We start from the raw sequence: 21,395 nt of genomic DNA on the forward strand, positions 1-21,395 counted from the left end.
ACCAACACTTCTTCAAAGGCCTGCTGCAAACCGTTCTCGGTGGCTTCCTCGCTCTCACCTCTGGTCCGATGACAACACATACACATGGAAATTCTAGGTCCATCTCCCTGACTTTCCCTCCCCAGTTTCAGAACTGTACACTGTAGCACAGCGGCTAAGAGCATGGGCGCAGGCTTTAGTAGTATGATCCCTGAAGTCGCAGCAAAGCTGCATACCCTTGTTTTGCCTGTGGTTAAGTGTCCATCACATCTCCTGCCATTATCTGTTCGGCGCAATAAAGATGACAGTTTTTCCTTTCTCAGTATGGAAGCTGAATGCTTTCCTCTTGGCCAGGCAACTGGGGCAGAGGTGCAAGGCTTGTGTGAGGACTGAAGAGGACTGCCTATGGGGGTGGGGGGGGGGAGCGGCGGGGGCGGCGCTGCAGTCTGAGAGAGAGCAGCCCTGCAAGGAAACACCACAAGGGGAAGTAAGAGCTGCCAAGGATCCCAGGAAATCACCTTGAGCCTTCCAGGTCCTAGGAGGTCTCCGGGCACGGGACAGAACACTATGAAGAGTCCACATGCACAGACACAGTCTGAGGTGAGGAGAGTCAGGGCTGCCCACACACTGCCCTGGGACTCCAGTGAGTGGAAGGGAAAGATGCCCCAAGCACACTGAGGCAAACAGAACAAGCCAACCAGCTAGAGCAGACATGAGGACGCAGAGTGACCAGGAAATGTAACTCTGCCAGAGCAGGGCAGCTGGCAGAGCCCCGCAGGGCTATCCCACAGCAGCACAAGCTCAGGCCACAGCCCTTCTTAGCTCAGGAAGTGGGGTCTCGTTTCGGAACCAACAGCTCTCACCCTGAGAGCGACTGCAGGCTACTTTCTGTTCCTGCTTTTGAGAAGTTCTTCATTTAGTAGCCCAGGCTGGCCTCAAACTCACCATGCTCCTTCCTCTGTCTCCTGAATGAGGAGGTATGTGCCACCACACAGAGTTACTAGCTGGTTTCATAGACTGGAAATAATATTAAAAAAAAAAAAATACCAGGCTGAAGAGATGGTTCAGAGGTTAAGAGCACTGGCTGTTCTTCCAGAGGTCCTGAGTTCAATTCCCAGCACCCACATGGTGGCTCACAACCATCTATAATGAGATCTGGCGCCCTCTTCTGGTGTGCAGGCAGAACACTGTATACATAATAAATAAAATCTAAAAAAAAAAAAAAAAACAAAAACAAAAAAAAAACCTACCAGACCACCTGACACGCTGCCGATGTAATATTATTCATGATTTATGAAGTCCTATGTTAACAAAGAACTTTATCAAGTTCAAAGCTTGAAGTCTATCTTTAAAATTTTAAAAATTAAATTTAAAAAAATTGTACCATTTTCTCTGCTACAAGTAATTTTATGTCTGGGCAGTGGTGGCGCACACCTCTAATCCCAGGACTCAGGAGGCAGAGGCAGGGGCATCTCTATGAGTTTGAGGCTAGCCCAGTCTTCAAAGTGAGTTCTAGGACAGCCAGAGCTGTTACAGAGAGAAACCCTGTCTTGAAAAACCAAAACCAACCAAACACAACAACAAGTAAGTGTATGGAAAAGCACAGCAAGTTATCAGCAGAAGACAGCAGCTTGCTAAAAAGGGACATTCCCAAACCCCAGCTCAGAACCACAGCCACGGCGTCCATCAGCTCACTGCTTCCGGACTCTTCTCAACAGACTAAGGCCTCACCCACCTGGAGCTGAGCTTCACTCTTGGGATCCAGAGGTCTTTTATAAAGCAGGTGCAGATATCCAGAGTCCTGGTTTCTTCCGTTCTGTTCTCTGGCTTCTTCGACACCAGCAAAGCCCTCCAGCAAAGTGGTTTTCAGGGCAGTTATGTCTCCATGAAGAGACTAGAAAAGGCAGAGAAGCACTGACTCAACCACTATGCTGCCCAAAACAAAACCTGTGTAGACCCAGGAGGGTGAGAGTCTCAACTATTCTAGTTACCTTAAAAAATTGCATTGTTCCCCTGCACAAACCATCTTGTCCCCTAACAGCTTCTTTGTTTTGTGTTATGGGGGTAAAAACTCTTCTGTCATGTTTCTTGCTTCAGTGTTTACAGGACAAATTAAAAATCCCAAATCCTGAGAAAAAAATTCATTGCTTAGAAAGATAGTCATTTAAAAAAACTTTTTTTTAATTTTTAAATTTTATTATGTCCAAGTGTTTGCCTTGTGTGCCACACTGAGTGCCTGGTGCTGGAAGAGGTCAGAAGAGAGTGTCATATTCCCTCGGTCTGGAGTTATAGACAGCTGGGAATTACCATGTGCGTGCTGGAAATCGAACCCAGGTCCTCTGGAAGAGCAGCCAGGGTTCCTACCTACTGAGCTAGCTCTTCAGGTCCTAACGTTTTTGTTTTTAATTACCCTTTCTCCTGTCTTTAAAAGTACAGCTTCTGATGACTTGTGGAAACCAAGAAGAGCAGAGACAGGGCTCACAACCCAGCTCCGAGAGGACATCACTAATACCAGGGATTTTTCTCTTTTCAAGCTGTTGTTTAAGACCAGAAGACTAGAGGAGACACACGAAATGGAGTCACGTGAAATATCACTTACTAAACAGAGACTTTCAAACACTCACTTGTCCTTTTAAGCCTCCCTTCCTAAGGAGCAAAAGGGAGGGGGTCACAACATGGCTAGGCAGGGAAGCCGTGAGGACTTCCTGAGAGGATCTCGGAAAGCACACACAGTGCCTGATGGAGTACACAGTGACCAGAGTAACAGGAAATAATGCTTAAGCAGCAAATGGTTGACAGTTTGTACTGTACATGCTCCAAAAAATCTTAACTCAATGCTATACAAGAAACATTTCACAGTATACTTAAGTTAAATAAACAACTCTACCAACTTTTACGGAGTGCCAAGTATGTGTTATAGAGGTAGAAACTATGATCTGGGCCGGGCGGTGGTGGCGCACGCCTTTAATCCCAGCACTCGGGAGGCAGAGCCAGGCGGATCTCTGTGAGTTCGAGGCCAGCCTGGACTACCAAGTGAGTTCCAGGAAAGGCGCAAAGCTACACAGAGAAACCCTGTCTCGAAAAACCAAAAAAAAAAAAAAAAAAAAAAAAAACAACTATGATCTGACAGAGACAGCTAGGAAAGCTTTGGTATCAGCTCTGACAGTCCTGAATTCAGCAGCACTGATGGTCCTCAGAGAACACACTGGTTCATACCAGCGTCTGGACTGACAGAACCCTCTCTAAAAGCCCCTTCTACCCAGGGAAGATATCCACGGCTACCAACCTCTGTGGCCTCTCGAATCTCGAAGAGGAAGGTGTGCAAGTCATCCGACTCTGTCCGCAGCATCTTCATCTCGTCCACGGTGCCGACCTGGAAACAGGCTTTGGAGGTCCGGGCCTTTAGCTCCTCCAGCTCTTTCTGGAAGTGTGCGATCTGTGAGAACCGTGAACCAGGAGACAACTGGTCTGAGTGGCAGCAGGAACAGCACTGCTTCCACGGTTTCAAGACAGCTGTACAGGGCCAGGCCAGGCCCTGATGTTAGCATAACGGCCCTGTGTGTAGGAGACTGCACTTAGGCCGCCCCAGTCTCACTGTCAGGGCTACTCTCACCAAAATAATGCTCCAGCAACAAACTCACCTCCTCTCCAATTCCAGCCATCACAGGGTCTGAATCTTTCCACTGATGTCCCTGTTTCTCTGTGACAGGAGGCTGAAGTGACTTGGCCTGAAACAGAAGGCAAAAAGCTTAGAGACGGGCTCCCCACCACGAGCTCCAGTTCCTAGCAGCAGCCCTAGGAGGCCACCACGGGGAGCGTTGCCGCACCACGCCTCCACTCTTCGGAAACTTGCGCACTAGGCCTCCATTTTGCCCAGGATGTACTCCACATGGTAAAAATCATGAGCAGTTATGACAACATCACTCAGGGAACTTGTTCAGGGACAAGGCGAAGAGTAAGGAAACCTGCTAACGATTTCTGCTGGTGAGGAACGGGAAACCTGGAGAATGTGGCACTGAGAGCCAAAGAAGTTCTCCTTCGGTGGGGGCTACCATCTGAACGGGAACGTGATGTGAGAGAAGGCTATGGACAGCTCAGGCAAACACCTTCCAGGCAGCAAGGACAAGCACAAGGGGCTCAAGGAGAAAGACGGGTAAATGCAGGTCCGAAAGTCATGTGCTTGAGGAAGCTAAGCAGGGCTGGGCAGTAGTGGAGCGCACTTGAACTCCAGCACTCGGAGGCAGACCAAGGCTCGTCTCATCTACAGAGTGAGTTCCAGGACAGCCAGGGCTACACAGAGAAACCCTGTGTAGAAAAACCAAAAAAGACAGGAGGAAAAAAAAAAAAAAAGGCAGTAGCAGTTAAGTGCTAAGCAGGACAGGAAGAAGAGAGACAGGTCGGAGAGGCAGGCAGTCCAAGTGTCCATGGACACACCATGGAGTTCGGGTTCTACTGCAGCCAGGTTGGAAAACTACTACTGGTGTTTCAGAAGTGTTTGAATGAAATCTGATTTACCATTTTAAAAAGACCCTCCTGCTACTCAAAGAAGAGGGATGACAGCAAGAAGTAGAAGCCAAAAAGGGTAGAGCAGTCAGGACAGCAAGAGAAAAGAGACAGACAAGCCTACCCCAGGATGGATGCCACAGAATGTGACAAGACTGACGAGGCCTGGAGTGGGGGAAGTACTACCAACAGAGAAAGGGGGCCCAGGGTGCTTTCGCTCCTGCGCCTGTGCAGAGCCCCGCTTTGTCAGTGCCGCTTACGGAGGTGGAAAAGCTGCTCAGAGATGGAGCCGTGCTGGGAACAAGAAAAACATCCAGTCACACTAAACTAAAGAGCTTGTATCCATAGGTGATACAAAGAGGATAGATAGACCGTATCTGCTTTGCTGTGTGTCTGTGTCTTCGTATGATACAGGTCAGTGAGAAGACAGACACATGCTGAGCATGCACAAGACCCTAGAGTCAACCACACACATGACCATCAGTTAAGACAGACCATCCATCCCAGTTATCAGCTTTAACTGTCATGACACAGCCTAGAGTCAGTGAGAGGGAAGCCTCGATGGAATATGTCTGCGGGGACTGTCCGATGTAGGAGGGCCCAGCCTACTACAGGCAGTAGTACCCATAGGCAAGTAGTTGTGAACTGTGTAAGAAAACTGAGTACAAGCCAGGCTGAGAGCCAGCCAGCTAGCAGTATCCTCCATGTTTCCTGCTGTACTTTTGTGTCTGTGAAGTGAGTTTCTTGGTTAGAAGTACTGCTGTGTGCAACAGTAAGCGAGCCTACCTTGATTCCCTCAGTGATGGACTGACCTTGAGGGGGAAGCAGAATAAATCCTTTCCTCCCCTAAGTCAGTGGTTTATCTTGCTGTTGTTATTTTTGAGACAGTGTAGCCCAGCTGTCCTGGAACTTGCTCTGTAGACCAGGCTGCCCTCGAACTCAGAGATCCATCTGCCTCCAGAGTGCTGAGATCAAAGGTGATTAGCCATCACAGCCTGGTACTTTTGGTCAGCATTTTTTTTTTTTTTTTTTTGGTTTTTCGAGACAGGGTTTCTCTGTGTAGCTTTGCGCCTTTCCTGGAACTCGCTTTGGAGACCAGGCTGGCCTCGAGCTCACAGAGATCCGCCTGTCTCTGCCTCCCGAGTGCTGGGATTAAAGGCGTGCGCCACCACCGCCCGGCTTGGTCAGCGTTTTATCAAAGCAACAGTAATCAAACTAGGACCCCATCCAACAGAAAAACATTAAAAACATCAAGAAACTACATACAAGAAAATATCCAGATGGCTAAAATTGATATGAAATAAAGCTCAATTTTGCTAATCACTAGGAAAAATATGAGTTAAATAAAAAAAAAACAAAACAAACAAAAAAAAAAACAGAAAAAACCCAAATACAATGTAAGATGAAAAATACCAAACCAAGCAACACTATAGCTCTAGCTGGAAACTACTCAGCGGGATGGAAATCGTACCTATAATAAAGCATCAATTCTCTACAGCAACAGAATGGATAAATATCATGAACTACACAGTAAGACTGTATGCTGTGTGCTTCTATTTCATAGAGACTATAAACAGGCTAAGCTAATCTATATACTGTTAGATATCAAGAGAGTGGCTACTCCGTGGCAAGGAGAGGGACCATAAGGGGCACATGAGGAAGAGTCCTGTGATCTGGTAATGTCTCTTTACCAACTCGTTTACTTGATGACAACTATTAAGGTGTACACATACCACATGGCCTTTTTTCTACATAAACTACTTCAATTAAAACACTGAACAGAAGCCGGGCAGTGGTGGCGCACGCCTTTAATCCCAGCACTTGGGAGGCAGAGCCAGGCGGATCTCTGTGAGTTCGAGGCCAGCCTGGTCTACAGAGCAAGATCCAGGAAAAGGCGCAAAGCTACACAGAGAAACCCTGTCTCGAAAAACCAAAAAAAAAAAAAAAAAAAAAAAAAACACTGAACAGAAGCTGGGCGTAGTGGCACATGCCTTTAATTCCAGCACTGAGGCAAAGGATCTCTAAGAGTTCAAGGCCAGTCTCCTGGACTGCAGAGTAAGCTCCAGGCCAGGTAGGGCTACCATAGTGAGACCATGTCTAAAACAAAACAAAACCAAACAAAAAACAACAAAAAAAGAAAAGTAAATAGATAATTGCTTTTGTGAGTACATGTCAAAAACTTCAAGCACATACTTTGGTATCTCCTGTACAATCCTAATTACTGTTCCCATGTCTAAATCTAAAGGCCAACTTTATTAACATGCAATTGTACTAAGAGAATTTAAACGTACCTGAGGAGAGCCTGACTTTGCCACTGGAGGGTTTATCCTGGGTGATTTCTGCACCACGGAGGACATTGAACTTGGAATACTCGGAGTAGATCGGCCTGCTAGCATAAATGACCAAAGAAGTAAGTTATAACAGACACTTATTCCTGTTACTTCCATCACCACAAACTTTCCCCAAATCTAAGGAAGAGTTACACACTGTTCCTGGCTCCACTTCTACGACTGTATTAGAGAATGATGACCAAATGGTCTGCTGATGCACACCTAGAATCCTAGCACTAGGAGGCTCAGGAAGGGAAGATTCTGAGTTTAAGGTCACTTTAGGCTACATATCAAGTATAGGCAAGGTCAGGTCACATTTGAGACTTGTCTCAAAAACACAAAGATGGCTGACAAGATGGTGCAGTGAGGTGGTAACTCTGGCAAACTTCAAAAGGAAAGAAGCTTCCCTTTCTCAGAAATTTCCTCATTCTTATCTGTTTGGTATTTGCCTAAATAAAATTATTCCAGGCATTCAAATTTAATTGGCTACCCAAGGCCAGGTATGGTAATTCCAGCCTTTAACCCCAACACCCAGGAGACAAAGGCAGGCCAATCAGATCTGTGAGTTCAAGACCAGCCAGGACTACATAATGAAAATCTGCCTTCAAAATAAAACAAAATACCGGCCAGGCGGTGGTGGCGCACGCCTTTAATCCCAGCACTCGGGAGGCAGAGACAGGTGGATCTGTGAGTTCGAGGCCAGCCTGGTCTACAGAGTGAGATCCAGGACAGGCACCAAAACTACACAGAGAAACCCTGTCTCGAAAAACCAAAAAACAAAACAAAACAAAAACTGCATTGAGAAACACAGAGATGGTTCAGTAAATAAGAGTGAACACTGCTCTTACAGAGAACCCAACTTTGGTTTCCAGTGCCCACTTCAGGTGGTTTACAATTGCCTGTAACTCCAATTCCTAGGTATTAGACACCTCTGGCCTCTCCAGTAACTGCACTCACATGCACATACATGCATATAAATAAAATATACCTAGCAAACACCCCTCCCAAGCCCAAACTCAAACACACTCTGCAGTCAGCCTGAATAAAAGCTTGCATGGTGATGCATAACACCTATGGTCTCCAAATCTTTAACCTGAATCCTATCATGTGCAAATAATCAAATGCAAACAGTGATGGTCCCCAAACCACTGAGCTGACTTTCTCATGCTAAAGAAATGAACTGAGACTATGCAGAAAAACAGAATTCAGTGCATGAACTTTAATTGAGACCACTGGTCTCAAATTGACATGGACTCTATATTTGACTGTTGTTTTTTGAGTGTAATAGCCTTGGCTTTTAGGAGATGAAAACTCATGTACCTAGGGGTCAACTGTTTCACACTGTCTGCAATTAACTCTCAAATGTTTTCAAATTTTTACATAAAAGGAAGAAAGAGATAAGCAAACACACATAAAAAAGATGTCCGGAAGCACTGAACCCTGGTGGGGACCACCGTATTTACAGTTTCTGCAGCCAATTGGTACATGTGACAGGAAGGGGAAGGCAGGGCAGGTGCACTTGTTACATCCTGTCTGTGATGGTGCGCACTTCATCACTTGCTTAGTGCGGCTGATGGAGAAAATGTACGTAGAGTCTCAGGAGCAATACGCAGAAGAGTCCCCAAGGGCTCCTGTCATGCTCAAGGGCAGCTCAATGACTGTCCTTCCATTAAAGCAGGCTGTGTGTGTGTGAGGACTCGGTCTTTGAATATCCATGAGCAGCCAAGTAAACGCTAATAGAACTGAAACCACTGTGAATCTCTCAATTTAGAGCACAACAATCACAGCACATTAAAACATTAAAGCAAGTAAAAAAAAACAAAACAAAACGAACAAAAAAAAGTGGTGGTGCACGCCTTTAATCCCAGCACTGAGAGGCAGAGGCTGGTGGATTTCTGTGAGTTTGAGGCCAGCCTGGCCTACAGAGTGAGTTCCAAGATGGCCAGGGCTACACAGAGAAACCCTGTCTTGAAAAACAAAACAGAGGCTGGAGAGATGGCTCAGTGGTTAAGAGCACTGGCTTCTCTTCCAGAGGACCTGGGTTCAATTCCCAGCACCAACGTGGTAGCTCACAACCATCAATAATAGGATCTGATGCCCTCTTCTGGTGTGCAAGTATACATGCAGAGTACTCATATATAAAATATAAATAAAGAAAGGAAAAAAAGAAAAACAAACAAATAAGACCCCCACCTCACTATGTTAGCAAGGATTCTTAACATGCTGAACCCCATTCATCTGAAAGGAGAGCTGAAGGCAGAAGCTGTTGGCTTCTGAGAATACCTGATGGCGAGGGAGAGACCGAGGACTTCAAAGGAATGCTTGAAGTCATGGAGCTGGACAATGCTGGCAGAGGCGTGGGATGGCTGAGTGGTCCAGAAGCAGCTGGCTTCGGGGAGGAAGAAAATGGCAGCACAGAGGGTGTGCTCGTGGAGCCGTGAACAGGAGCAGAGGCCACAGCCGTGAACCTGAGAGAGGAAATGCAGCTCGATCACAACAGCCTGCTGGAGGGTTCTCTCGCACTGGTCATTAGCAAGGAGACCAAGAAGAACCGACTACCCATCTCCGCTGCCTCAGAACCAACTACACACTGGCTGCTTCCTCCCTCAGATGAGGGCAGTTACCACCTGCTCCGTTAGGAACATGGTATCAACTACAGCACACCAAAGCACTACATGTAAAATAAAAGCCAAATTCTCCACAGCATGAACTATTTATTTTCTAGCAATGAAGTTGAGTGTTTGCTCTGTTCTTAAGGGGGTGGTGCAACCAACCACGAGAACTTGTTTTGAGGACCATCATCTCTGGTGTGAAAAACACCAGGGAAGCACGCAGGTTACATCTGTGGGACACCACAGCCCAGTAAGAATGTCAAGTCAACAACTGCAGACATACTAAAATTCCAACAGTAGACGACTGTTAAAGAATGAGTAGGCCAATAAAATGGAATGCCCAGTAGTGGCTGGAGTAAAGTGGCCACATGCCGATTTCAAGGAGCAAGGACAGTGTGGCTGCAGCAGCACATCCCAGCAACAAGGCAAGGAGAACCATTGAAAATTGATGGTTTTGGGGCTGGAGAGATGGCTCAGAGGTTAAGAGCACTGACTGCTCTTCCAGAGGTCCTGAGTTCAATTCCCAGCAACCACATGGTGGCTCACAACCATCTGTAATGAGATCTGGTGCCCATACATGCTGTATACATAATAAGTAAATCTTTAAAAAAAAAAAAAGAAAGAAAGAAAAAGAAAATTGATAGTTTTGACACACATTGTGACTGGAAAAGGGGGTATGATACAAGGGAGCACTCCCTCCAGATGCTGCTCAGTGTAGCGGGGAGAACAGAAAAAGGCAGATAAAGAGGTAAATAAATAAGGTATGAACAAGCTGGCTGGAACCAGATCTGTAGGAAACCAGACACCATGTGAAAAGGTCTGAATTGTAAAGGAAATGCAACAAAAAACCTTTGGGCACTGTCAAGCAGGAGAGTCACCTCATGTATCCCTAACCGCACAAGTCACCTTGGTGGCTGCAAAGAGAACAGTTAAGAGCCAGGGAGGCTATGAGGAGGGAAGCCTACAAAAGACCCACTTCGTCTCCGGGAGGTATGCTCCGGGCCCTTGCCTTCCTAAATAAGGAATACTTATCCCACGTAAGTGCCCATTTCTAACAGTCAGAAAAACACAACACCTTTAAGAGACACTTAGGACTGGACCTGCAGATGAGCTGCAAGCCTTTACACTGGTTCGATTTCCATGGCACTACTTTAGAAAGGTCTGCTCAGTACTCCATTCACAGTGACCTAGTTCAGGGACTGACTACCTTGCAATATTTCCACCCATTCTACCACAGAATCCAACTTTCAAGGCGACTTACTTTTCACTCAGGTTGACTTTCACGGAAGAGGCCGAGGGTGGGAACGAAGGTTTCATCCCTGTGTTTGGGGCACTGGGCATTGGTGTGCTTTCCAAGGTGGGCTTAAAACCCGATGACCCAAAAGCGAAGGGAGCAGCAGCTGTGGCCATGGGGGATGCCGCAGGGGGGAGGGCCAGGGAGCCTTTGGAAGGAGGAGCGAAAGAGAAGGTGGAGGAGGCGCCAGAGGCCAGAGCGGCTCGGGAACTGTCAGAGCCAGTGGGATACGGAGGGGGCTCCCCGGTGACGGGAGCGGAGGACTTCAAAGATGAAGGGCCAAAGGAGAACACAGAAGGGGCTCCCCCAGCAGAGGGCAAAGGGACGGTGGCGGGAGGAGCAGCAGAGGACACAGGCGCAAGAGACGAAGCGGCTGCGGCTGAGACATCAAGGGGCGGCGGCGGCGCCTGAGGGGAGGTTGGAGTGGTGGGAAAACTTCCTGCAACGAAAACCAAGGAACAAAGTTAAACTGTAACCCTGTTAGTCACGTGACAGAGGCATGGGCAAGAGGGCTGAGGGTGGAGGGTGGAGGGAGCTGGATACCACGCCTGCTAAGAAAACAGAAAGCAAGCCTCGGCGGCGCACGCCTTCAATCCCAGCACTCGGGAGGCAGAGCCAGGTGGATCTCTGTGAGTTCAAGGTCAGCTCCCACAGGACAAGATATGTGGAACAGGCAAACCCATTCTCAAAAACCAAACAAACAAACAAAGAAGATCTATGAAATTTTGAAGAAGGCCAAACTAGGGAAAAGCACTAGCCTAACGGGACTCCATGGATAGAAAACAGTGAGTTTGCTATTGCAAACTGGATAGTCAAGAGTCAACCTCACTCTGCGTTACTTCATTAACAAGGAAATGGCCCTAGTTCATGCAGGTCTCTGCCTCAGAACACTGCTCAACAGCAATTCCAAATGCACTAAAGACAGGGTCCTAGAAATAAAAGCCTCAGATACAGCTATCTAAAAGAGGCAAACCGTGAACTGGCACAGGTGATTAGAAACAGGTACAAGCCGGATGGCGGTGGTGGTGGTGCACGCCTTTAATCCCAGCACTCGGGAGGCAGAGCCAGGTGGGTCTCTGTGAGGTCGAGGATAGCCTGGGCTACAGAGCGAGATCCAGGACAGGCACCAAAACTACACAGAGAAACCCTGTCTCAAAAAACCAAAAAAAGAAAGATACAGTCAGACAAAGTATTCCTAAAAGTACTTGGATATGATAAAATAGTTACTGAGGTAAGTGAACTAAGTTTTTAACTCCTAAAAAGCTGTCGATCATATTTAAGTTTTAAAGTTAACAAATTTAAGCAGATAGCCTAATTCACATAAAGAAACAAATATTTAATCTCTCTTTAATCAAAGACATGTAAATTTAGCCAGGTGTGGTGGCATTTGTCTATTTAAGTACTCCCAGTAGAGGCAGGCTGATTTCTGAGTTGAGGCCACCCTGGTCTGCACAAGAGTTCCAGGCCAGCCAGGGCTGCACTGTGAGACCCTGCCTCAAAAACAAAAACAAAGACAAAAAGAAACAAAACCAAAAAAGACATGTAAATTTGAAGTTAAGTTTTGACTTCCCTCTAAAACATCAAAATTAAAACATGTCACCCTTGAGAGCAGGTAAAGCCAACCTGAGACCTTTGCCCATTGGCAGAGATCAAACACACTAAGCAGCACTTTTAGAAAACATCTTGCAACATTTCTCAAAACCCATAAAAAATGGCCCCAGTGATCCTTTGTCTAAGAATAAACCCCATAAAAATAATTTAAAGAATGAGAATATGGGGCTGGAGAGATGGTTCAGCAGTTAAGAGCACTGACTGCTCTTCTAGAGGTCCTGAGTTCAATTCCTAGCAACCACATGGTGGCTCACAACCATCTGTAATGAGATCTGGTGCCCTCTTCTGGCCTGCAGGGATACATGCAGGCAGAACATTGTATACACAATAAATAAATCATAAAAAAAAAAAAAAGAGAATAAATACAATCTTTTATTTATTTAGCTAGTTTACTAGAGGCAGGGTTTTTCTGTGTAGCCATGGCTGTCCTGGAACTCACTGTGTAGACCAAACTCAGAGATCCACCTGCCTCTGTCTCCCCAGTTCAGGGATTAAAGGTGTGCCTTCCCCACCCCCGGAAGTAAATACAATCTCAATGATTTAAAAAACTCAATGACGAGGCTGGAGAGATGGCTCAGTGGTTAAGAGCACTGGCTGCTCTTCCAGAGGACCTGAGTTCAATTCCCAGCACCCACATGGTGGCTCACAAACATCCATAGTGGGATCTGATGCTCTCTTCTGGCATAAGGTGTACATGCAAATAGAGCACTCATAAATAAACAAATCCTTAAAAAAAAACAAAAAACCTCAATGACACATTAGACAATTATTCTTTTGAATAAACCATGAAAATTAGCTAAGAACCTAAAAAAGTTTACAGCTTAAATTAAAATCAGGGTGCTAGGGGCTGGAGAGATGGCTCAGAGGTTAAGAGCACTGCTTGTTCTTCCAAAGGTCCTGAGTTCAATTCCCAGCAACCACATGGTGGCTCATAACCATCTGTAATGAGATCTGGTGCCCTCTTCTGGCTTGCAGGGATATGTGCAGACAGAACACTGTAGACATAATAAATAAATAAATCTTAAAAAAAAAAAAAATCAGGGTGCTAGGCTGGGGAGAGCAGTGCACATCTTTGATCCCAGCACTCGGGGCAGAGGCAGCTGATCTCTGTGAGTTCCAGCCCCGACAGGACTACACAGTAAGATCTCATTACAAACTAAAAAACATCACTAAAACATTGTAAATGGATGTTTCCTGTCCCAACTGCCCGGCTAGCTCAGTTGGTAGAGCGTGGGACTCTTAATCCCAAACTCGTGGGTTCGAACCCCAAATTGGGTATCAGATGAAGTGTAAACCTAATTAATCTTATCAATAAAAACCAGGAGTCAGATATGGGGTAAAAACCTGAAAGATCAGAGAAGCAGGGGAGCAGCTGTCAGTTGCTTCCTACCTTTACCGTTCCTCCATCCAAAGAGGTCTAGATCCTCTCTGTCCCGCCTTATCACTTCCTGTCTCCTCTCTGGACAGACCTCCAGACCTCTATGGTTAACTAGTGGCTAGCTCTGCCCTCTGACTCCAAGCAAGCTTTATTTGTCAGAATATCACACAACAAAACATATAAAGGAATAAAAATAAAACCAGCATTCCAGTGATGTCCACCTTTTGACCATAACTATGAAGGTGTTCCTGCAGAAACACACTGGGAAACAGCTCCCCAAAAAGGCAGGTTTAGAATTTGTTCTACTTTTCCAACTTCCTATGAGGCAAATTATCAATTCAACTGCATAATAAATACTTTAAAAAATAAATACACTTCCAATTTATATTAGTTGGCCTTGGCTGTGAGGCTAAGATGGTGATATGTCTTCAGGAGAGATACTAAGAGCATCGAGGATACATTAGTGAAAACACCAACTCTTGATGTAAACTGTCACTTCCAGAAGAGTACCTAACACTACTACTCTCAGTAGGTTACTCAAATACCTCTTTTACACAACATCCATGGAGCCAGCAAGGAACACCTTCAAAGAATCATGCAGACATAAATCACCTTCCATGCCCATTAAGATTAGACCAGAACGGAAAACAAGAGACCACATCCTAAAGAAATTGCACGGCCGGGCGGTGGTGCACGCCTTTAATCCCAGCACTCGGGAGGCAGAGGCAGGCGGATCTCTGTGAGTTCGAGACCAGCCTGGTCTACAGAGCAAGATCCAGGACAGTCACCAAAACTACACAGAGAAACCCTGTCTTGGAAAAAAAAGAGAGAGAAAGAAAGAAAGAAAGAAAGAGAGAGAGAGAGAGAAAGAGAGAGAGAGAGAGAGAGAGAGAGAAAGAAAGAAAGAAAGAAAGAAAGAAAGAAAGAAAGAAAGAAAGAAAGAAAAAAAAGAAATTGCACACACTCCTCCCAGGGCAATTAGAAATGAGTATTTGAAGACCATTACTTTGTTATTACTTCTGGCCATTCAACACCACATCCTTGGAGCTGCTGTGTGGAAACAGACAGAACCATCAATGCCTTCCAAACCTAGACTACACCTTAGCCGTATTGGGCAGGTACCAGAACAGACTATCTCCTACTTTCATGACTCTGCTTTCACTCATCAGGGCACAGCTGTCACTTCTGCACTAGATGAGAAGGAAGGAGAAAGGTCTCTAGCAAAGGCTAACGGCCGCTGCCCCATGGTTGTGCGCAGGTACTCGATGATGGTTGGCAGTCCCTCATGCAGGACAGTGCTCAGAAACAACTACCCCACAGGTGTCAACCAGATGGGCTGCCTGCCCTGCTTACTACAGACAGACTTGTGAAGCTAGGTACAGGTGCTCATGAGAACTGTGAGGGCAGAACATAATGCAAAAAGCACACCCCACTGGCAACTGAAATTCAATACAACACTGCCAGTTTATGCCAGCATCCTGGTGGATCACTTGGGGTCACAGAACAGTTGGCAGGGCCCAAAGTATCTGAGTGCTCTGTGATGTATGGTCACTCGGGCTGATGAAACAGTGTGAAAACATCACCAAGCATAATCAAACATATTCCACCCTAATGGTCAGCAGTCTTTAGGCAGAACTAGTGACATTATGGGCATTTTAGCCACACAAGAAAAGTATCAGTTACATTCTCACAGAACTGAAGAGAAAATAGCAAAATGTCAATATATAGGGGAAAAAAGTACGTCTAACAAGTTTGACAATTTCTTCTCACAAATGTTATGATGCTGAAAAAAAAAAAAGCTGCAATCTCCATGTGTGCACAAAGATTCCATCCCAAAATGCTGACTATGCTCCTCAACAGTCTCTAGAATCTGTTCTTGGATTTTCTAAGTTTTCTGCAATACAGATATTATTACCTGACAATGTTTCAAAGAGGAGGAAAAAACAAAGAAATATAAATCAGAGACACTAAAGTCTCCATATTTCTATTAGCCAGAAATAGCCCCTAGAGTTTAACAGCGCCTTTCCAGTGTTAGCATAACACAGCACACAGTGATTCTTCATGAAACACTTTTTTACCTCTTTGCTCTCAATAAACATCTTTCACTGTCCATGACCAACCCTCATGATTAAACACAACAGAGCTGGGATCAATACTGCTGCCTTTCTCTGTCAAGTGTTGTAAAGGTTGAGAAAGAATCCAGGGATGAAAGGAGGCACAGATGTACACACATGTTCCCAAGCCTTCCTATGGTAGACTGATGGTGTATAGATGACCACACACATCTTAAGTCACCTTCATCTTGGAGATGTTCTTGGGCTGCCAGAGCAGGCAGAGGCACACACCTGATGACTTGGGCTGCCGCTCTCCTTCTACCGAGACCAGCTCCAAGGTCTTGATTAGGGACCTGACCCCAGGATTTTGATTGATCATGTAAAATGGACAAAGCACACCATCTGTTGAAAGTAACAGGAGAACCGGAGCAGCAGGAAGTGTCTTTTCATCATCTGTCAAAAAAGAAAACAAAGGTGTTAAAGGGCCACCTGGGCCTAGAAGGGCATATTGCCCTGAAGAGGTCCTGAGGGGCTCCTTTCAACAGTAGCTGATTCAGATGTGGACAGCCTTGCATGCAGCAGCTACAGCAAGAGCTCCTGTTACTATCATATCACATCCTGCTGGACCCTGTCCTGCAGCCCTGTACTCCCCCAGGCTCTCTCCAGGACAAGAGAGGAGTCTCTGGTTGATGTCAGGTTTGGGACTGAACTGAAAAGATGGCTCTTTAACACACACACACACACACACACACACACACACACACACACACACACACAGAGAGAACTGAAAAGATGGCTCTTTAACACACACACACAGAACTGAAAAGATGGCTCTTTAACTAACACTAACAAACACACACCACATACACATATACACCACACATACACACACAGAGTGAGCTAAGCTACTTTATACTCATTCACAGTTGAATTTTAAGTACACAAGAGTATCATATCAGGAGTGCAGGCTCATCTGTAGTGGTATTTGCTCCGCCCATGACCTTGGGCTATACGGCCCAAAGGAGGCGGTGCTTCCTGCCATTATATGTGACCTCTTATAAGGGGTTGGAGAAGGGTCACATGTACTCCTCCTGCTCCTGCTCCCTGCTCCCTGCTCCCTGCTCCTACTCCCAGTCAGATCAGAGGATGACTTCTGCTGTCTACTCCGTTCTGTAATCGTGAGTGTATTTCCTCAATTTATATCTTAATAAATTGTTACCATTTTAATAGATTCATCAGACCAAATGTGCCTACCAAACCAGGGAAAGGACATGGAGCTCAAGGTGTTGGACCAAGACAGCTCTCTGTCTGGTGAAGTTCAAGCAGGCAAATCTTCTTCAGCTGCCTCCTCACATCTCAGTCACTGTAGTCACACTGCTGACCTCCCCAGGAAAAAGGACTATTCAGAGAGCATGCACAGGCCCCATGTGGCAAACATGAGCTTGGAGCTCCTCTCCCTCATTCTTCCCTAACTGAGTGTTGGGTGCACTGCCAGCTGACCGACGGTGACACTCCCCTGTGAAGTCACTAGGGCACCAAATATTACACATTCACTCTAATGCAGACACATGAACCGTGTCTGGCTGTGGTTTCTTTGGTGAGTAACCATCTTTGGATAGCTTCACTTTGTCATGATGCACCCTCCACCACTCTGCAGCTAGAAATGTGCTAATGCCTTCTAAGGATGAACCATTATTGAGCAGCAAACACTAGACAACACTCACTGATGGCAACTTCTACTTCATTGGTATAATCTATGGCGACGCCCATGGGCAAGGAGTCATCACTCTTGTCTGTCACAGGCAGTTCAGCTCGACTCGAGTCCTCCAGCAGCCAAGATTCCCAATTAGTCTGAAAAGAAAGGAAAAAATGGACAAGCAGAAAAGTGTGTGTTGCTCAGCATTTTGTACTGCTTCATCTCGGCCCCGGTGAACCAACAGAGAAAATGTGGCGTGGTTCAGCTTCCTGTGCTGATGGGGAGACACTGACCCTTGGACCACCACCTTAAAGCCAGGAGTAGCCCAGCATGGGAGTGGTTCTGGTGTGTCCGTTGCGTCTTCTAAGTTTCAGGTTGCCTGCCAGTCTGGCAGTCCCTAAAGATGCAGATGCCTGTGTCACTAGTTGCTGAGACAGAAGGCAACTTTAAAGCCTTGTTTCCTGTCTCACACTGGCCAGTCCTGCTGCTTACACTCCTTGAGAAGCTTCTACATCTTTCCAGTAACATCCCTCTTGCTCCTGTTTTTATGGCTGGGCTCCATTCCATTCAACAAATGACTCTTGAGTCTTATGATTCATTAACATTCTGTCTAGCTTTCTGTCTTGGCCAACTGGGCAGCATGAGTCAGAGGGAACAGGAGACAAGTGATGAAGCTAGAAAAACAGAAGCTGTTCAGGTCCAGAAGAGCACACACTCATACTACATGGCTGTGCTGAGGAGTATTCAAGGCACAGTCACAAGGCTGCAAACCAAGCTGACGCTAACTCTTAAGTAAGCCTATAGGCAGGGCTGGGCAGCGGTGGCGCACGCCTTTAATCCCAGCACTCGGGAGGCAGAATCAGGTGGATCTCTGCGAGTTCGAGGCCAGCCTGGTCTACAGGGCGAGATCCAGGACAGGCTCTAAAACTACACAGAGAAACCCTGTCTCGAAACAAAACAAAACACAAACAACAACAACAACAAAAACCCACAACAAAGCCTATAAGCAAAACAAAAGGGATCTGACAACCATTACAGGCCAGCATGCAGAAAATGGCAGTATGGGGACCGCAAACAGAAAGATGAAAAGACACTATAAAAATGGGGCGAGTGTAACAAGAAGAGATACCAAGGCTGGGGTATAGACCAGTCAGTAGAGTGCTCGCTGCATGTGTACAAAGCTCTGGGCTCAATCCCCACCACTGTCAAACCATGTATATGAGAGGGGAGGGGGAATGCAGAGAGAAGGCTATTGCTGTCCGTGACATTTTATCATTTAGTCTTTGCATTAAAAGGTCATTGAAAGGGACACGCATTACAGTCTTAGCCAGTCACTTCCACTTGACCTCTCTCAAAATAGCATCATTCAACATAGAAGTGACAAAAAAGGAGAAATTTACCTGATCACTTTGTCGAGCTAGGATGCTAACTTCTGTTGATGCTGCGGATGCTGCCAGCACTAAATCCCTTAAGAACAAAACCGAAAGGCCATTACATTCAAGTCCACCAACAGCTCAAACCCGACTGAGTCTACAACACAGGGCAAGGTTTCCTCAAGGCTGAAGAGAGGATGGAAGGTGTGTGATGTAGTAGTGCTGAACTTTTTAGTTCCAAAAAGCCCTGGAACACCTGCCCACTACTATCCATGAAAGACAAGGGACACCCAGAACCAAGGCAGGGCTCACAAGAACCCTACCCCAGAGCAGGGAAATCCAGCTCCAGAAGAGAAGCTCCAATGGGCTCTCAAAGGTAAGCTGCTCTTGGAGAAACCCTGAACGAGTTCCCTAAGTGCCAGTATTTTTTTTTAAAGATTTATTTATTATGTATACAATGTTCTGCCTGCATGTGTCCCTGCAGGCCAGAAGAGGGCGCCAGATCTCATTACAGATGGTTGTGAGCCACCATGTGGTTGCTGGGAATTGAACTCAGGACCTCTGGCAGAACAGTCGATGTTCTTAACCTCTGAGCCATCTCTCCAGCCCAAGTACCAGTATTTTTAATCCAGGTACGATAGCTGATGCCTGTAATCCCAGCACTCAGAAGGCTGAGGCAGGAGGATCTATGAATCTCAGGGTCGTCTGAGCTACAAATTACTCTTTTTCAAAACAAACCAACCAACCAGTCAGTATTTTCACTGTAGTCACTCACTGTATTTGAGAAAATTGGACTTTGTGGTGGCGCACGCCTTTAATCCTAGCCCCAAGCCTGGAGGCAGAGGCAGGCGGACCTCTCTGAGTTTGAGGCTGACCTTGTCTTTACAGCCAGGACTAACAGTGAGACCTCGCTTCAAAAACCAAACAGGTGGGGAAGGGGAGGGCACACATTTACTGGCCTCTGCAGATTAGTACACCCTGCTATAAACACGTCAGGACTGGGAAGCAGACACTGCAGCCACAAGGACATGATCCCCATCCGCTGACAACACATCGAGGCCTCTCTTCTGAACAAGTCCCTATGGAACTCAGTGACTGAGTGCGGCCCTGACAGTGGCAGCAGGAACGCTCTGCTCACCACTCCTCGACGTAACTGAGGTAGTAATGATGCTGTCGCTCTGTGCAGCTGCTGTAGCAGGGCTCCATGAAGTTCACAAACACCTCTGGGTGCCTTTCTTCTTTTTTCTACAAACAAGAGGAGGGGAGAGAAATCTGACTGCAGTTTTTCTGGACTCCTACCCAGCTCACAATCTCAAGACAAAACCACGTAAGCTTAATCAGAAATTTGATGCAAAATCTGTGCACAAACATAGGGATGAGCTCTGAAGGGCACTCATAGGAACAGAGAGCCCATCACCAGGCAAGCTGAGCAGGAACTGCACTCTGCCACAGCCTGCTACAGGATATACACGAGCGACCCACTCAGCCTGGTCTACAAAGCAAGTTCCAGGACAGGCACCAAAACTACACAGAGAAACCCTGTCTTGGGGGGGAAAAAAAGAGTTGCCTGCCTTGGTTATGGTGCCTCTTCACAGCAATAAGCAGTAACTAAGACAATGCTCTTAAATAGACACCACAATTTTGGTTCCAGGCCCATGGTATAACATTGAAACCTTACACCTGACTCTACCATCACAGTCAATAAGGAAAGGAATTTAATTCTAAGTTAGTTTACTAGAAGACTTTTGTGACTCTCAGAATACAAAGACGTTCTTTTCACATGCTTACCGGGAGTAAAGCTACCACCACATCTGGACAGGTTTCCAAGGTCCCATCTGCACCAGCATAGACTATCATGAAGACATAGGTACCAATCCACAGCACATCCAGAACTGAAAGACACACACCCTAATTCCTAGGTCACCAATCTCAGCAAGAAGATACAGCAAAAAACATCATATGTTTGGAATAATCACCATGGGCTACAAGAGTTAACTCAGACCAAAAAAAAAACAAAAGTACAATGGCTTTATCAAAGGTTCATACTCCACTAAATAAGGATAACTCACAGTTGCAAAGGCATCAATTAGCCCAGTTTCTTATAAGTGGTGGTTTTCTACAGGATTATTATTAGGGAAAATGAAGAAGAATTCTTAAAAAAAAAATGCAAGATCCATTTCAAGCTATTACACTGAATAACTCATGATATTAAATGGGAAACTGGCTCCTACACTATCTTGAGCAGGGATGGAGGATCTCACATGGCTAGAACAGCTGCATTAGAGGCCAGAAAATAAGTAAAGTAGTTGTTACCTCTCACAGGATGATCTGACTCATAAAATGGAGGACACGGAATGACCTTCTTTTCCTGCAAAGTCTGAAAAAGATTTGAAAAATGTCAAATGAAACAATGCTTAAATCAATGAAGCTCAAATCCAATCAGATGCCTTAGAAACTGGTGTTCTATCTCCCCTCCACACCCTCTAAACAAAGAGAGCACCATCTACTCCTAGCATACCCTACCCAGGGAACTGCTCCCATCAACACCTTCAGATGCAGCTGATG

The 21,395-nt window shown here is 46.0% G+C and overlaps 1 protein-coding gene across 4 annotated transcripts in view; it reads right to left on the reverse strand.

Annotated features, from left to right (window-relative positions):
* Positions 1 to 21,395, reverse strand: part of Nup214 (nucleoporin 214) — an 87,411-nt gene that overhangs the window by 58,564 nt on the left and 7,452 nt on the right. For 2 of the 4 annotated variants that reach the window (XM_052722602.1, XM_052722601.1), the window contains exons 6-17: positions 21,144 to 21,207; positions 20,619 to 20,722; positions 19,969 to 20,075; positions 18,858 to 18,924; positions 17,486 to 17,612; positions 16,053 to 16,214; positions 10,686 to 11,157; positions 9,096 to 9,280; positions 6,774 to 6,871; positions 3,621 to 3,707; positions 3,266 to 3,415; positions 1,715 to 1,873 (exon numbers count right to left, since the gene is read on the reverse strand). In XM_052722602.1, coding sequence (XP_052578562.1) covers positions 1,715 to 1,873; positions 3,266 to 3,415; positions 3,621 to 3,707; positions 6,774 to 6,871; positions 9,096 to 9,280; positions 10,686 to 11,157; positions 16,053 to 16,214; positions 17,486 to 17,612; positions 18,858 to 18,924; positions 19,969 to 20,075; positions 20,619 to 20,722; positions 21,144 to 21,207 — 1,782 coding nt within the window. Of the gene's footprint in view, positions 1 to 1,714; positions 1,874 to 3,265; positions 3,416 to 3,620; positions 3,708 to 6,773; positions 6,872 to 9,095; positions 9,281 to 10,685; positions 11,158 to 16,052; positions 16,215 to 17,485; positions 17,613 to 18,857; positions 18,925 to 19,968; positions 20,076 to 20,618; positions 20,739 to 21,143; positions 21,208 to 21,395 lie in introns of those variants that run through there. The other 2 variants (XM_052722603.1, XM_052722604.1) reach the window with 2 other exon arrangements.

This window comes from Peromyscus californicus, unplaced genomic scaffold (genome assembly GCF_007827085.1).
Source record: "Peromyscus californicus insignis strain IS unplaced genomic scaffold, ASM782708v3 Scaffold_7__1_contigs__length_154581171, whole genome shotgun sequence".
Lineage (NCBI taxonomy): Eukaryota > Metazoa > Chordata > Mammalia > Rodentia > Cricetidae > Peromyscus > Peromyscus californicus.